Source organism: Haemorhous mexicanus, chromosome 1, assembly GCF_027477595.1.
Source record: "Haemorhous mexicanus isolate bHaeMex1 chromosome 1, bHaeMex1.pri, whole genome shotgun sequence".
NCBI lineage: Eukaryota > Metazoa > Chordata > Aves > Passeriformes > Fringillidae > Haemorhous > Haemorhous mexicanus.
Genome location: NC_082341.1, coordinates 154,182,257 through 154,199,602, shown reverse-complemented (window position 1 = coordinate 154,199,602; position 17,346 = coordinate 154,182,257). Strand labels below are relative to the sequence as shown.

Genomic DNA, 17,346 nt, shown 5'->3' with positions numbered 1-17,346 from the left:
GACATTCTGTAGGTTTAGCAGCATACATATACAGAGAAAGGAACCATTAGGATATGCAATTACCCTCCTCAACTTTCTAATGCCCTTGCAGACAGAACTTCTAAAAAGTTTCATATTTGGAGCTCATTCTTGTGAGGCAGAAAGCTTCTGGAAGACTTATGGGGGGTTTCTCTTGTTTTACCATGGACATATCCACATATACAGACACAATTTCTTTAAGTATTTAAATTTTAAACCTTTTATTTTTTCTTCTCCTGCCAAATCACACACGCCGACCTAAATATGCACATCATGTGTGCAGACATTCAAGATACTAAAACCAGAACAGCCTCTTTTAAGAGAAGAATAGTATTTTGGGGTTGGAGTTCTGCTTGTCTGTCTGGAATGTTCTCATTTTTATTAAAATGTCTTGCACTAAAGCAAGCTACTGTTGAAATGATGAAGGTCCTGCGGACTCTGCCAGCATGAAGGATGAAAGTAAGGAAAACCATCTGCAAGGTACCTTTTGAAGTCTCACTTCACGGGACAGTGGAGGTTGTGCTCAGTGCCTCAGAAAGCTCTTTCCTGGAAAACTCCTGGTAGAACATGGCTGTGAGCTTTATGAAAGTCTGATTTCCCAGCAACAATGCTGAGCACAGACATCAGAGGTGACACCTAAATCTGTACAGAGAAAGAAGACTCTTCTGGGCACTAGAGCTCTTCAGAGTTTTGGTTCACTGGGCAGACTGAGTTTATCAACTACACATCTCAATTTTCAGATCTAGAAAGCAAACACAAAAGGAAACTCTGGATAATTCACTTTTCTGCCCATTGCTACAAGGATTTCTCTGTGTGCCTGTGCATTGCTCACTGAGGAGTCTGTCAGGTTGAGGAGGGAATTCTCCCAACAGCAGATTAATTTTTTTCTTGTACTGCTTTTAGTTTTTATGTCTGCCTGCTTCCCACCAGGAGTCTTCTCTAACCCCACTCAGTTGTTTTCCACTTGAGTAACCAACTACATTCTGATGTGACAAACTCGCTGTTTACATACTTACAGTAAAGCCATACACATCACTTAATAAATGGTAACAGTTTGGAATTCTGCATAACTGTATGTAAAATACGCATGATGACTTTATAAACTGCTGGCTTACTCTTGGAATGCAATTTATCAGGGCCCTGCCATTTAGCTCATGGAAGCAGTCCCATGGCATGGCTTCTCCAGCAAGAGAGAAAGCAGGTTGTGCTCATTCTTGCCATTACCCAATCTATGGGAATGGATAGTGTTTCACTTGAAAGTCATCCCTTTCCTGTTTACTTGGGGGAGCACTCAAAACTTTTTAGAAATTCTTCCATTTTTCTTGGCATGGGGCTATTAATTCTTGTATAGATTTTTATCATGGCCTCTTTTTCTAAAGATAGATATTTTGGCTGCTAATGAGTAGTTCAATTTAAAAAAAAAATCAAAGTTTTTTTTCTAAAAAAGAATCTTGAAACATAATGTTCTTGGGGTTTCAAGTGTCCTTTTTACCCTTCCATAAAAGCTACATACATGGCTTTGTTCTGAAATCATTGAGATTCATGTCTTCTGCAAAGTAAGCCATTTTCACTGTAAATATTTAGATTTAGGCTTTTATTTATAATACTTAGATGTTATGAAGATCACCCTTTGCAATAAGTAAAAATAAATTCTTCCCAAGAAAGCATTTCAGTCTCTCTCCTCTGACTCACACATGGAAAGATAAAACTCATTAATTTTAGTCATGCATCAAAAGTTAGGTAAAAAACCTTTTTTCCTTCCTTTTAGTGACCTGTAAAATCAAACCAGACCTTAATCTGATTTTGAGTTATAACATGCAAAGTTAATCTTGAAAGTACTTGAAGTCAAGTACTGAATGTTTTTTAAATAATTTTAGGACATTTTTATGACAGCTGTGGCTATAAAGCATAAAAAATACCTATCTGTCCAGTTTAGAAATGTGCAGGTTTTACAGTTGAAGGAAAAATATTTGTAAGCAGTTTTTAGTTCTCTGCAGAAGTAATTTCAAATCATCATTTCAAATGGTTTGTGTGTTTCCAGAACTTTTTTTTTGTTAAGACACCACAGAGAAGTGTCATTGCAGACTGGACACAAAGTGGTGGCCTCAAGGACAGAAGGACAGTGAGCTGTGTCAACCCCTGGTGCCCCTGATTTGCCCTTCTATTGCTTGTCCCTCATCTATACCAGTGTTTCCTTGTTTCTGCTCACAGTCTCCATTAAAACAAATTGTTTGTCTCAATGGATGTTGGATTATTAAAAGAGAATCTTTGTGTCCATTTTACTTAAATGTGTCTCTTTGATTGTTTATTCACATAAGATGTGATGAGGCTTGTTAGGCTGATGACAGAGCTCTTGCCAGCCTTCACCCCTGTGTTTATTTAAAGTCTCTGTATGATTTACTGCAAACCATCCCAGCGTCTCGCAAGTGTTTACTGATGGATGAGCTCGATTGAGACGTCCCAGCTCATAACTCACAAGTCACAACATAATTCAGAAAAGAAATGTCTGCTTTCAACACACAGCCCTCGTGCAGTGAAACGCCATCAAGTTATTCCAGATGTTGGTGATCACTGCAATAAAGATCCATGACATTGGTTAAGCTGCAGCTTCTCTCTGTGTTTGAAACAGACTCTGCAGGGACTTGGCCTCACACAGTAGCAACCTTGGGTGCTGAACCACTGCTTCCAGGATGGCTCTGTGCAGGCTAAATGGGATGAGTATTTACATGTTGCCATTTCTTCTGTGTCCTGCAGAAAAATCATTCACCTTAAATGAATCATGCCCAGCCTTTAGTTTTACTTGCCTTGAATTAAATGTTTCCTCTTCCCCATCATTAAGCCAGCTCAGGCACTCATAAGTGTCAACATCTTGGAGCAGGTGAGATGCCAGTTAAACATGAGGTGGCTGAACCTGCTCTTGTGTGCTTGGGAAGCTGTTGAACCTGGTGAGGTTAAAGGGAATGTTAAAACCGCTGGGGGATGGAAGTTTTCCTTGCACTTCTGCTTGAATTGCTGGCTTCCTGACTTCCATCTTTGATGAGGATAGTGTTCCTGAAGAGAAGCTGGATGGTGCAAATAAATGCTGTAGTCTGGAGGCACTGTGGCTTCTTGAACAAGAGCTTTAGGTCTAATATGTAAACACACCCAGAGTTATGCCTCAGCTAATACTGCCATGTCAGCCAAGATATCACCAAATAGCAGGAAAAGCTAAGCAGGAGATAGTGATTTGAATCATGATGTGAACATGGTGTCACCTGTACAAACACAGCCCTTTCCTAAAGATCTAAATCCTGTGCAAAAGGAATCAGCAGTTCCATGGTAAGTAGTGATGGGGAGTATTGGTCTCAGTGCAGGCCTGCAGCTGCCTGTAACAAGGAAGGGTGGCTGAACCATGATGCCATTCCCTGTGGCACAAGGTTCATGGCAAACACAGGTTGGGAAGTTTCAGCAGGGGCAGGTCCCTTCCAATAACTCTGGACTAATCAGGGCAGCTGTCACTGTTAGCTTGTTCATTAGCCAAAGTTGAGTCAAATCACACAGACCTTGGCCTCAGACCTGGATTTTGAATCCTGATGATGAAATTGATCATATATGCCAAAAAATAGCTTTGTTTTCTGTAATATAATCTCTGCATCACCACAGAGTATACAACACTCTTGGGAAAATCTGATCTGCCTTGTGGAAGAAGTCAGTGCTGCTAGTCAAGATTTGGTGCTACTTTTAAACAGCAGCAGATTAGACTTCCAAATTTGCATCAGAGGCTATTTTGGGCAGGGATTGGTATAATCCTGCTTGGAAATGGATGCCTCAATGTGCTGAACAGGGAGCACAAGGTACAGGTTGATCTCACCAGCAAAGGTCAAATGCTGCTAGCACTCACCAAATATGGGTTTGGATAATAAATGGTTTTCCTTCCTGGGGTAAAGACACTGAGTTTTTCTGTCTTGGCATCAGTTGGACTGCAAGAAATAGATTGTTTTGTTTTTAACGTTATTCTAAGAACTGTGCTGGGGTGTTACCTGCCCAATGCTGATAAATGAGTGGGAGGCAGGTCCCAGAGGAGCCAGCGTGGCTGCTGCTGTGGCCAGTCTGCCATCTGCAGGCCACTGTTTCGTGCTGGAGATGTGCAGAGCAGGGCTTGGGATCTCTTTCTTCTCCAGAAATTAATTATTTCTAGCAAGTTGTTGCTTTCTAGTAAGTGCCATGTAGTAAATTTTAACTTTTTCCCATCTGATCCTATGAATAGTCATCTCTGTTTTTAAAGACGGCAAAGACAGTGGGGACAAGGAAACCTTGGATTTATCGAAATTGCTGAATAATTGCTAATGTTGTTTTTATTGTCATTCATTTTTGTAAGTAAACATTGTTGTGCTTAGAAATGGGACATTTCACAAGACATTCAAATTCTGTCCTTCATTCTCAAGTCCATTAAATCTTTAATAACCTTTTTGTGGGGCTGGTCTTAGATGAAAGCAGTACCACTATAATGTTCCATTTTGAATCTTAAAAGTTTGTTGAGCAGGGGATCTGTATATATGACAGCCAGGCAGCTTCCAAGCACCCCAGAATCTTTGGTTTTATGTTCCACAAATCAATAGGAGGCCTCAGTAGCAGAAATATTCCAATTGTTACCTTCTTATTGTACAGGTATTTGAAAGGCAAACAATCTGTGCTTTCCTTAGCTGTTTTTTAACCATTGCTAAAGAATCTTAAATGAGTTCTTAAGTTGGGAGAGAATTCACTATAGATAAATTACCCTCAATTTACCTTTTTCAATGCTTTAACAAAACTTCATGTATAGAGTGAGATGTTTGGTATGTACCGCATAACCTTTCCATCATTTTTGTCTTCATTTTAGGTCTTCCTGAACAATACTACAGCCTCACTTGGTTCCTCAGCCCTATCCTGGGCTTGATCTTCACTCCGCTCATAGGTTCGGCCAGTGACCGCTGCACGCTGAGCTGGGGCCGCCGGCGGCCTTTTATCCTTGCTCTCTGCATTGGGGTCCTCTTTGGAGTTGCACTTTTCCTTAATGGCTCTGTGATAGGTAAATTACAAGGAAATCGCCTCCATGCATCCCCTGCTAATGTACCTGCTTTGAGATTTTAATGCAGGAAGTAAAGATAATGTTCTGCTGTTGGTTTACCTCATATTTAATGTTAAAATCATTAGAAATCTCCAAAACCCTGCACTTGAGCTCTGTCCATCTTGCCTGTTATTATTGGAACTCAGTGTTACAGCACTGTGCTGAGCATTGTGCAATCCTAGCTGTAACTGGTATTTATAACAATGTTATTAATACAATGGTTGCCAGCATAATGTTTGCAGTCGCTGAGACGAATTTGGTCGATCCTTGACATGGGAAAATTGTAGCAACCTGTTCACAGGGAAATATTTCCTGTTGTGATCCATTTTCCCTTTAATGCATATCTGGCAACGCATCCTGTTTCCAGCATTATTTCAAAAATTATCTTTTCACTTTTTCTTGTGCTTTTCTTAGACCCAGTATTGAAAAAGTCCAGAGCACATTTAATATTTGTTTACCAAAAACTATGTGGGAAAATAATTTTTCCTGAGCCCCCATCAAAGCTGGTAAAAATAGTTTCCCTTGAACATAGTTTACTACGAATTTAATCTACAATCTCTTTGTAAATTTACTGTAGGAGAGGTGACAGCAAATAGGTTTAGGAAAATGTTTACAAAATGATTGGACTGATGCAAACAAAAGGAACTTAGCACCTAATAACATCCTGTTGGCTCTCTTTTTTGGGGTTAGATGCAGCTCTATTGTGAAGCAGGTCTACTAATTGAGGGAAATGAGTGGAATGTTACCTTGGCTTAGCCTGTTGAAGCCAGGCTGGAATGCCATACGATTGGCTTCAGTTCTCTGCAAACTGCAGTGGAGAAACTGTTCAAATAGACAACATTTAGTTTATGCTTTTTTAATTTAGCCAAACAATAAATATTATTTATTTGAATTGTTATCATATGGCATGGTCCTGGAGTGACTGTATGGTTTGATATCAATTGTATTTAGTTGTCATCAATTGTATTTAGTTGTTGTGTCTCCAAGACTTATTCCTCTTCCTCCAGATGTTTGCAGGATGTTAGGCTGCAACCCCCTTACAAGATTTTAAGTGATAAGAGCTCTCAGTGCCATACAGTAGTTTAGATCAGAAGTCATTGATACCAGCAAGCAAACCTCAGGCTCAGTTTATAGGCTTATTCTGAAGCCTTTTAATAAATCAGCACAAAATATTGTCAATTTTTCTGCTTTGCTTGCCTGTCCTCAGTCTCCAGTTACTTGCAATCCTAATTGCAATTTGGGACAACAGGAGATGCTGCAAAAACTGTATCAGACCCTCTTTCATAATGTGACCTCTGGCAGTAGGAGTCATAGGGAGGGGAACCAAGAGCACAGAGGTTGGCTAATCCCAATCATGCTACAGCCATGTCCCAGGAGAACACCTTACTCAGCTCCTGTTCTCTCCTGCCCTGTTCAGATTTACAGCAGATCTACAGCAGTGTTGGTGTTTTCTGCTGTAGTGTTCAGCTGAATGTGGAACATTTATAAATTTCTTTAGCCTTCAAAGAGCTTGGTATAAATGAGGATTCAATATGCAGGAATCAGCGCTTGAGATTTAGATGATTTTTGGTGGCTTAGCCAGTTCATCTCCTTCCACAGACATTTTAATCAGTTACACTAATGGTTTTATCAGCCTCACATGTGTAACTTCTAAATCTCTGTGATTCAAGTAATTTGTGCTTTTGTCACTGGTTCATCTCATGACAAATTATCCAGCTCTGCACTAATGCTGCCTTTCTACTCTGTAGACAAAAAGCATTTCATCTTATGCTGTCAACAGAAGCTGACTGATGCTTTTTGCAATGCAAAATACATCCATGTTGCTTCATCCTTAAAAGTTTTGCTTATAAAAAGCAATCTAGTAAATAGGAATGTTTAAGAAAAGCAAAGAGAGCCATGAAGGGGTTAAATTTCACTTTATCCTGGTGTACTGTGACTACTGCACATTAAGCATTGTGTGTGGAGTGCTGCCAGCAGTGCAGTTACCTGTGAATATGTCTGACAGATGAAATATGTCATTTTGGATGCTCCCCTCTCCCACCATGGCTGTCTTTTATAAAAATAGCCTTCAGCATCTGAAGGAAAATGCATGGGATGAATATGAAATAATATCCAGTGCTCCCAGAGGTTTAAGAGATGCTTTATAAAATAACATTTTGATAAACATCAGTCTGAAGAACATAAAAACCATCTGTGTCCCAGGCCTTCCATGATGCTGTGCCAAAGAGCTGAAACTGCCATTTTGCTCCATGAAGCAGTTTTTGCAGTGAACGTGTTGGCCACCTCTCTCTTAAGGTGTTAAGCTTGTTCTTAGGAGTTTGCCCTTTTGAAGTGAGATGCTCAGACACCTCTCCCTTTTCTCCCCAGGTCTGGCTATTGGTGATGTCCCGGACAAGCAGCCCATTGGAATAGTTCTCACGGTGCTTGGGGTGGTGGTGTTGGACTTCTGCGCCGATGCAACCGAAGGGCCAATTCGGGCCTACTTGTTGGATGTGGTGGACAGTGAAGAACAAGACATGGCCCTGAACATCCATGCATTTTCAGCTGGTAGGGAGTTAGCTGAGATGTTTTTGGCAGCTGTTCAGTCTTCCTGAAGACCAGGTTGTGGCTGAATTGATTATTCTTGAACTCACGTCTCACTTTTTTCTGTTCCACAGGTCTTGGCGGAGCAATTGGTTATATGTTAGGAGGGCTGGACTGGACACAGACCTTCTTGGGTAGCATTTTTAAGTCTCAAGAGCAAGTCCTTTTTTTCTTTGCAGCCATTATTTTCTCTGTCTCCGTTGCTCTCCACCTTTTCAGCATTGAAGAAGAGCAATATAACCCTCAGCAGGACAGGATCGATGACGAAGGAGACACACTTTCCAGTGCCAAATTCAGTGGCAGTCTCCCCCCTCTGAATCGGCTGAATGTAATTAGTGAGGAAGAGCCCTATGGAGCTTCCATGTTCCATGATGAGGTTCAGTCAGAGCATGACCTCAATATGGAGTTCCTTGAAGTGAACATTGTGAGAAGCAAGAGTGACTCAGTTCTGCACATGCCTGATGCCACATTGGAAATTGAATCAGAGCTGCTTTTCCTGCATGACATCGAACCCTCCATTTTTCAGGATGCTTCATACCCAAACACTCCCCACAACACGAGCCAGGAGATCATGAAATCCAAGCTCAACCACCTGTCTGCTTTCCTCAGGGAGAATGAGAAGGAGGAGGAAATGTTGCTTGATAATCGTTTAAATGAAGATAAAGTCCCAAACATCAACGGCTCCCTACCAAAGGAGTTCCTCAACGGCCACGCCAGAATAGGCATGAAGCAATCCAGCACTTCCAACTCCATGCGGCGGCGCAGGCACATGTTCTACCGGCAGCCGTCCTACACCTTCTCCTACTACGGCAAGATCGGCTCCCACCGGTACCGCTTCCGCCGCGCCAACGCCATCGTGCTGATCAAGTCCTCGCGCAGCATGAACGACATCTACGACATGCAGAAACGGCAGCGGCAGCGCTGCCGGCACCGCAACCAGAGCGGCACCACCAACTCCAGCGGGGACACAGAGAGCGAAGAGGGCGAGACCGAAACCACCGTCAGGCTCTTGTGGCTGTCGATGCTGAAGATGCCCAAGGAGCTGCTGAGGCTGTGCGTCTGCCATCTCCTGACCTGGTTTTCCATCATTGCTGAAGCTGTGTTCTATACGGATTTCATGGGACAGGTCATCTTCCAGGGCGATCCAAAGGTAGGAGAGCCGTTCCCATGGGCAGACCTGCTCAGAGTCCCTCGTTTCTGAGATGTGCTCAGTACAACAAAGGGGTGTTGGTGTTTGTGTCTGTTGCAGGCGCCTTCGAACTCGACTGAGCTGCACGCCTACAATGCTGGGGTTCAGATGGGATGCTGGGGGCTGGTGATTTATGCTGCTACTGCTGCTGTTTGTTCAGGTAAGAGACTGTGCAATCACACAGTGGAATGCACCTCATGCATGTATTTCTAAGGTTAAAGCGAATCATGGAATATTCTGAGTTGAAAGGGACCCACAAAGAGCATCCAACTCCTGTCCCTCCTGAAATAGTGTTGCTTCAGTTGGTATCCACCTCCTTGTTTAAGGTAAAGGATATTTTGGAAAGCATTTCTTGTGGTCATAGGAGAAGTGCTTCTTTAAGAATCAATATTAAAAAGTTCCTCCAAATGTAGAGGTGGAAAAATGAACAGATGGTTAAGTGGCATAAAGCACAAAATGAAATCAAAGGATATTCAGTGGCATTTAACAAGCCTTCAGGAAACTAAAATCATGCCTGGTAGATTTAAGCGTATGCAAGAGGGTTCTTGCAAAGATTGTTTTAAAATCAAAATTATAAATATGTATTTCTGAGAGTCATTCTGCAGATAATTTGCACTTGCAATAGACTCTGAAATTGAGAGTTTTTGCCAAAGTTAAATTCTGCCTTTTGCAGCACACAGCAGGCATGTCTGTTCAGCTCAGTACTGTAGGGATGGCTTTCTGAAGCAGGAACACATCCTGTTCCCAGTGAGGGTGGGGCTGTGCTGGTCAGACAGCCCAAATATGAGCATCTACCTCCTAAACATGATATAGGGCTGCCATGGCCACATCAATCCCCTAAAATTTTAGTGAGTAAACTGATATTTAAGAGAAAATGCTTCAAACTAAAAAAAGTAGGTTTAGATTGGATATTGGGAAAAAATTCTTCCCTGTGAGGGTAGTGAGTCACAGGTTGCCGAGAGAAAGTGTTCTGGGCCAGGTTGAATGGGGCTTGGGGCAATCTGGGATAGTCGAAGGTGTCCCTGCCCATGGCAGGGGTGGTTGCAACTGCATGGTCTTTAAGGCCCCTTCCATCTCAAACCATTCTATGATTCCTGTTTTATTCTTTATCTCTGCAGCCTTGTTGCAGAAATATTTGGACAACTACGACCTTAGCATAAAAGTGATCTACATCCTGGGCACGCTGGGCTTTTCCCTTGGCACTGCAGTGATGGCCATGTTCCCCAATGTGTACGTCACCATGATAATGATCAGCACGATGGGAATAGTCTCCATGAGCATCTCCTACTGCCCCTATGCGCTTTTGGGACAATACCATGAGATAAAACAGGTGTGTGGAATATTTGGAGTATATATGTGAATCAAGGCAGAACATCCATGTTTCTCTTAAGCAAAATAGATTTGTTAAATCCTGTTATTGAAGATACCTGCTTGGTTGGGATGTGTGCCAAAGCTTGAATGAATAGTAAAGAGCAGGAGCTGGTGCTGGAATCAGATAGTCTTGGCATTGAGTTGGCTCAGAGGAGGTCACGGTTGCTTTTTCCTGTGCTTTTCCTGTAATACAATCTGGGTGCGTATGGCAGATGAAGAGAAATTAAATTATTATTGGAGTGAATATTTACTACATATCAAGTTGTTACTCCTGTCTTGATGTGGTATGGTAGTGTTACTCAGGTTTTTCACAATCTTAGATTTTGAAATGAGCCTGGAAATGCTGCTGTAATTTTGGGGATGCATAAAGCAAAACAATTCTGCTGGAAACAAGGACAGTTTTACTTCCCAACAGTGTCATTCCACTGTTCCATTTGGATCACAAACTACAGGAGGAACTTCTATTACGAGTTCCTGAATTGCAGCTGGGGGGGGTGATTCCTTGTTATGATCATAGAATTAATGTTTCATGTAATACCAAATGTTTCATGTAAAGTTGTTTTTACAAAACCTAATCTTGGAGCTGATGTGGGCTAGAAGTGACCCTGTCAATACCTGCCTCGTGCTGCAGGGTCTTGAGGAGGCTGTTGATGAGCAGATAAGGAGGCTCTTGCTCTGCAGTTATGTCATGGTGCTGCACAAAGATGATATAAAGTTGACCATGGGGCTGAGAAATTTGAGGAAAGTTCTGGTGTTTAAGTATTGCTTTCATCTGTTGTTTTACCTCCTACCACATTTCTTGTCTTTTCACAGTACATTCACCACAGCCCTGGGAACTCTAAGCGAGGGTTTGGCATCGACTGCGCCATCCTGTCGTGTCAGGTTTACATCTCCCAGATCCTGGTGGCCTCCGCGCTCGGCGGCGTGGTGGACATGGTCGGCACGGTCAGAGTCATCCCCATGGTGGCTTCGGTGGGATCCTTCCTGGGTTTTTTGACAGCAACTTTCTTGGTGATTTACCCTGAAGTCAATGAAGAGCCAAAGGAAGAGCCAAAGGGACTGGGTCCTCCTGAGACAGCCGAGGGCAGCGGCGCGGGCGCGGAGAAGCCGACGGTGCTGAAGCTGACCCGCAAAGGAGCCGCGGCGGCGGAGCCGGAGGGCGAGTCAGCCGTGTGAGGCCGCCGGCGCTTGTTCACCCACATTCCAAGGAGTGCAGGTGCAGGATCAAGAACTTTTGTTGTGGTTTTTTTTTCCAGGAAAGCAAATTAGGACCTTCACTACTTGTAGCTAAAATTTGCAGAAGAAAAGGCAGTTTCATGCAAAAATGTAAATGAAATTCTGTAGTCCTTCCTCTAGGTTTGAGCAGGTTGCTCTGATGCTAATTGCTTTCTCTACAACTTAGAAACGTCATTTCTGAACACTTTTTTATTAAGAATACATTTAGATTTCAAATAAGTTTTATTAATCTGCATGAGACTCACAGTGTATACAATTAGCAGTTAGAAAAATTAAGTTTTCAGCTGTTTTTAAACTAACAGAAAATGGAAGCTATCTTGACCTATAGTCTCTTGCCATTTTTTTGTCTGAACATTTCAGATTTCACTATGCTTAGACATCAATCAATTTTTTTCACTAGCATGATATTACTGGTCTGACAGCTACGTTAATTTTAGACTTCATGTTTTTCTTAGTGCAATTACTGCACACTCCTTTTATTTGCAATTATTTTCAAAGAAAAAAAAAAGCAATTACTGCAGTTTCTAAGAAACTGCCGTGAATTCTTTTAGTCATACTATTCACAACCACTCCCAAATCTGCTGCATGTCAGGAGAGAGTGACACTGGGTGCTGGATGTCAGCTGTAGATGGAAGGAGCAGCAGCTGGGAGAGGTGACCAGCACTCACAGGTTTCTTTATCACAAGTGCTGCATTTTATGAATGTCGTTGGAATACGCTGTGACAATTTTTAGCTGAGAGTTTCACGTGCTGGTGAACTCGGGGGTTTTCTCAGCATTTAAACCTGATCATCTCTGGATGAAGCTGCCGTGGAGAAAGGGCATCTCTGGGGTCAGCTTTGTGGAAGGGGGCGTGCGGATTCTCTTCCGTAGGGAAAGGAAGTCATTGATTAATTGCACTTTTTACAATCCTTTAACCTCCTGGCTGGGAATGCAGCAGCCGAGGTAAAGGCGTGGGGTCAGTACAACAAGGAGAACCCAAGGCCTACCTCCGTCACTTTATGGCATAGTCTGGGTGTATAAAAATCTGTGTCAGAAACAGTTTTTAGGCCTTAAAATTCAAATGTTGCTGTTCCAGTCCCTGTGTTGGAGGAATTGTAGGCCAGAGCTCTTCTGAGCTGCTGTACCAATGTTGTCAGCACATCCTCCATGTCCCCTTCTGTGATTCAGGACACAGCTGCAGTGCAAAGATACTTTTCTGGAAGGAGGTTCAAAGAGTTATGCTAACTTGATTTGAAATAGGTTTGGATCATTATCCAGCAGCCATTTAAAGCAGCTTTCAAAACTTGTGTTTCACAAACTTCCAATTGTCATTTGTAAGACATGTTTGTGATACTGTTGACTCATTTTGGCTTGGGCCCCCCGGGCTGCCTTAATCCAGTGCTGGACAGGCAAACACAGCACCGTGTGAGATTCCTGCTGCCTCAAACTCCTCCTCCTCCTCCAAGACTTGCAAATGCCTGTGTCAATCATGCTGCAATCCAGGCATTCAGACAAAGAAGCTATATTTCAATATGAAAAGCAGTTTTTAATGAATTACTTGAAATGTCAATGCTTTTGAGAAATGGATGTTTGGGTGTATTTGTAGGTGGTATCCGTGGGTTTCTCTGAAGACTTCCAGTCAATGCCTATGGCCTCTGCTATCAAGGGTGATGATGTTTTTAGGCTGGTGACATCACAGAGCACTGAAGTACATGTAATCACACAGGACTTGGGGTTGTATTTGTTTTTCCAAGTATCTTGAGGAAGTCTTTCTTTTTCTATGGTGAATATTTTTTATGTAGAACATGTACTGTGAACTGCGTTCAGCCAGGGGAGCAATACTACTGAAGAGTGTGAGACCTTACTGAAGAAAGCAGTTGTGAGAAATTCTGCCGTGAATTTTATCATCTCAGTTACATTTAATATATTCTGGTGATGTTCATGTGTGAGAGACAAGTGTTGTGTTTCACCCAGAACTGGCATTCATGTAAGTTACATGCTGAGTTACACATTTTAAAGTGGCTTTAATATTTTAGTTTTGAAGCTCCTTGAAGATTCTACTTTTGGTTAAATAACTGCTGTCAAGTACTCCTTATTTTAATCTCTACTGCTGGAAAGGTTCTTCAACAGTTTAAAAACCTGCATCTTCTGACTGGTGCCAGCCTTACCTTCTTCCCAAGTGTTCCATGGACCAGCATGGATCAAATCTCCATTACTCCACATTGCACTTTCTAAGCCAAGATCTCTTTCACTACACCATCACACTGACCAAGTAGCTGCAGAGAGGGTGGAGAGGCTGCAGCTCCCTCTGACTTCAGATCCCACAGAGGGAACATGAAACCATTTTCGGAGTGAGCTCACCCATGTTCATGGAACTTTCTCAGCCATGGAAGGGCAAGGACGGAGGAAGGACTTTCATTTGGAACCCAGAAGCTTCAAGCAAAGGCAGGGCAGGGCCAGTTTTGTCAGCATTTGGCATGGCTTCATTTCTAAGAGCTGGATGTTAAAATCTCTGTTTGGAGTTGTTTATGGGGCTCATAACGCAGGAATATGCACACTGCCACAGCAGGAAGCTGATTTCACTCCCCGGTAAAGGGAAAGGAAATAATTATTCATTGTAAATGTGCTAAAGTTTTTTGTAGTGTTGCCAGAAGAATTAACTTGGGGAGCCCCAGCCAAAGCATCTCCTCCTGTCCTTGGGCCAGTTTGGGAAACCCCCACACTGGCTTCACCCACTGAAGTGTCCCAAGGGCTTTTGCTTGGATGTGAAAGTTCTCTTTTAGCCCCAGAACTGCTCAGTGTAGAGTGGGCAATGATTTATTTCTTCATCTGTCCCTTACTTTATCTTTTCATACAGAAATGATTTTTTTTGGCTATAATTAAAGTAGTACAGTTTATGTGTTTGTTGCAGAGCTTGTGGAAAGAGAAGTTTTAGGTGGCTTCTTTTGTTATTCTTGGTGACAACTAACACCTTTTGTTTTGTTTGTATACCTGTCTAGTTGAAGTCATCCCATTGGACCATCAGTGTAGTAGTACTGAGGTTTAGGGGTTCAATTCTGTGTTGTTCAATACTTTAAACAATTTTAACATGCTCTGCTGCAGTGATATGTGACACTAGGCACTGCTGGTGCCCAGACCCTCGAGGGCTGGGGTTGATCAGCTGCACATCTCGAGATATTTCCTGTGAGAGCAGAGGAGTTTTAACTTTCACTCCTTGGAAAGGCGCAGTGTGGGTTTGGCCCTGTTGGGCTGTTTCAGTCCAGTGAGATCTGTGCTGTTTGTGGACAGCAATTTCAGACTCCAGAAGCAATAATTTCTTAGTTTCTCTTAGTTTCTGTTCCTGCTGGTTGGTTGACTTTCATGGAGATTTATTGCCTAAATAGCCTTTTAATAACACAAATATGGTGTTTTGCTGGCGCTGGCTGTGAGTAGTTGTGGAAAGATAGGGGTTGTTCATCATCAGGAGGGAGGAGGTCAGTAAATCCAATGGAGGTTTGTGCTCTTGAAACACACAGTGTCCTTTCCCCCTTTCATCTGGAGCTTTTTTCTAGGCTCTGAAATATTCCCAGCACATCAATGCCAATGCTGGCTCTCAGACCCCAGGATGGAACAGGCTGGATGAGGTTTTCCTCACAGGCAAGGACTGAGTCTTTCTTATCCCTCTCCCACCTCATCTGAACCCCCCAGCACTTGGAATGACAGCAGCAACCACGGTGCTTTTTGCCAGGTACCTCATTAAAACCTCACTTCCATCATTAAGAACATGTCCCCTGCTCTTGGTCTGGGATGAGCTTGGCTTCCTCCAGCATCCACCATGAAAAGCAGGATTTTCCTGGCTGCCAGATCTCACAGCCATGCAGGTTGAGGCCACATCTATGAGTAAAGGTAGAGAGGGTCACACTGTTCCTGGGAGAGCTGGGGCATCTGGGCAGAGGGAAGCACAGGATGCAGGTGCTGAGATTTGGGGGTTTTTAGGGATGTGTTTGTGTTTGTACATTTCCAGACACTCTTTGGGGGTTGTGTGTTGCTGTCACTGTACTCCACAACTTTTTCAACTGAGTTCTTCCAGGTTTCCCTCATCCTAGTCAGATGCAAGACAAGCTCAGCTATAAATATGTATCCTATTTAAATGAACAAATGAACTCCTGCATGATACTCCAAGCACATGTAGCAGCTTCAGCATCTGAAGTGTCTGTGGTGAAAGAGAAGTTGGTTTTCTTTGCAGCTGTTTTGTCCTCGTTTCCTTTGAATAGGCCAAATAAATGTAATGGACACCAAATATTGCACAGAAATGTTACTGATGACTGTGTGGAAGAAATACCAAATTTTATTTTTCTTTGCAGAAACTTTATGGTTCCAGAAAGTCCTTTAGCTGTTTTCCTTCCTTAAATGACAAAGCTGAACGTTTGTAAAGCATGTCACAAAATGGTCATTTGGAAAAAGTGGAGCTACCCAAAGTTTTCTCTTTGTCATGTTGCATCCAAAGGAGCTGCAGCAGCTCAAACACCAACTGGGGTTTGAATTTGAGGCTCAGCAGTTCAGAAACTGCCTCAGAAAACAAAAAAAAGGCTCAATTTTTTTTCCTGGCATGGCACTCACACCCAGTGATCTGCTCATTAAGGTGTTCCAGGTTTTCCTGTCATTTAAATTAAAATCATCTCCTGGAAAAGCAATTTGGTTTGGTTCCTCAACCTGAGCAGCTTCACCTGAATTTCCACCTCAGCTTCCCTCGCCCATGGGAGTACAAGGTGTGCCCAGGAGGACAAACACATCCCCCACCAAAAGAGAGCATCTGCTGTAATTAAAGGGCTTTTGATGCCCTTTCAACCTGCTAAAATGTTAAGGAAAATGCAGAGCATGGTTCAATTTGACCTGCTCTGGCACATTTATTCTTAAATTTGGAAGTTTGGGGTGAAGCTCTGGGAGCATTTAATCAAACTTAGAGTCACTTTATTTACTGTGCACCTACTCAGTCCTTAGTGACAGCCAAATTGTAGTAAATGACCCCAAAATCCTGACTTTTCTCTCAACAAATTGGCAGTTCCCAATGTGAATTTGTTTTGCCTGATGTAACATGAACACTAAGCCCTTTAAGTAGCCAAATGACCAGCTTATTTTAAATGCCTCATATTACTAGAAAGCTGCATATAGGCATCTCATAGTGGGGAAAAAAATTTAAAAAAAAAGAAAAAAAGAGAATATTTAGTTCCTTTGTGAACTGGCCATATGACAACTACTTTTTTATCAACTTATTAAGTTGGGGCACTATAATAGCTCTTGCTGAGTTTAGCAATGTTTATAAGCATGTGTTAAACACATAATGTTGTTTTATGAGGAAAAAGGGATAAAGAAAAGTGATGTCACAGATGAATGTTTGAGTGCGTAGACGGCATAATGTATGTATGATTTTTATTTCTACACTGTTGAGCTTATTTTCTGTTTAAAGGTTAAAAAAATTGTTGCATGAGAACTGTTTTATTGTGTTCTGCACTTTCTGTTCTTTTTGTATAATCTTGATTTTATTTTTCATTTATGCATAGAAAAGAAAAAAATCAGTTTAGAAATATTCTACTCCACGAGACATTGTGTTCCAATCTGTTGTTCCGACGTTCGATCTTAATAAACATTTCAGTAAGAGTTGGTGGCTCATGTCCCTGTGGTGTTTGTAGAGAAGGTGAGCAGAGGGACACCTGGTCCCTGAGCTGTGCAAGGCAAATAACGCTCACCTGCACCCCAGAGCTTCGTGAGTATTTCCAAAAATGCTGCTGCCAAACATTGCCTGGCAAGAATGCAGGTGTTGCAATTCACAGATGGTTCTAAATTCACTTGACACTTGCAGGGTTCAGGTGTAACCCAGGAGACAGCACAAATGGAGTAAAATGG

General features: G+C 42.3%; 1 protein-coding gene across 1 annotated transcript in view; it reads left to right on the top strand.

Moving 5' to 3' along the window:
- The window catches only part of SLC45A4 (solute carrier family 45 member 4), a 62,806-nt gene extending 45,706 nt beyond the window's left edge, over nt 1–17,100 (top strand). The window contains exons 3-8 of the mRNA XM_059867754.1: nt 4,877–5,065; nt 7,472–7,651; nt 7,762–8,837; nt 8,937–9,036; nt 9,995–10,206; nt 11,061–17,100. Of these exons, the coding sequence (XP_059723737.1) occupies nt 4,877–5,065; nt 7,472–7,651; nt 7,762–8,837; nt 8,937–9,036; nt 9,995–10,206; nt 11,061–11,423 (2,120 nt within the window). The 3' untranslated portion in view covers nt 11,424–17,100. The remainder of the gene's footprint in view (nt 1–4,876; nt 5,066–7,471; nt 7,652–7,761; nt 8,838–8,936; nt 9,037–9,994; nt 10,207–11,060) is intronic.
- The last annotated feature ends 246 nt before the right edge of the window (nt 17,101–17,346 follow it).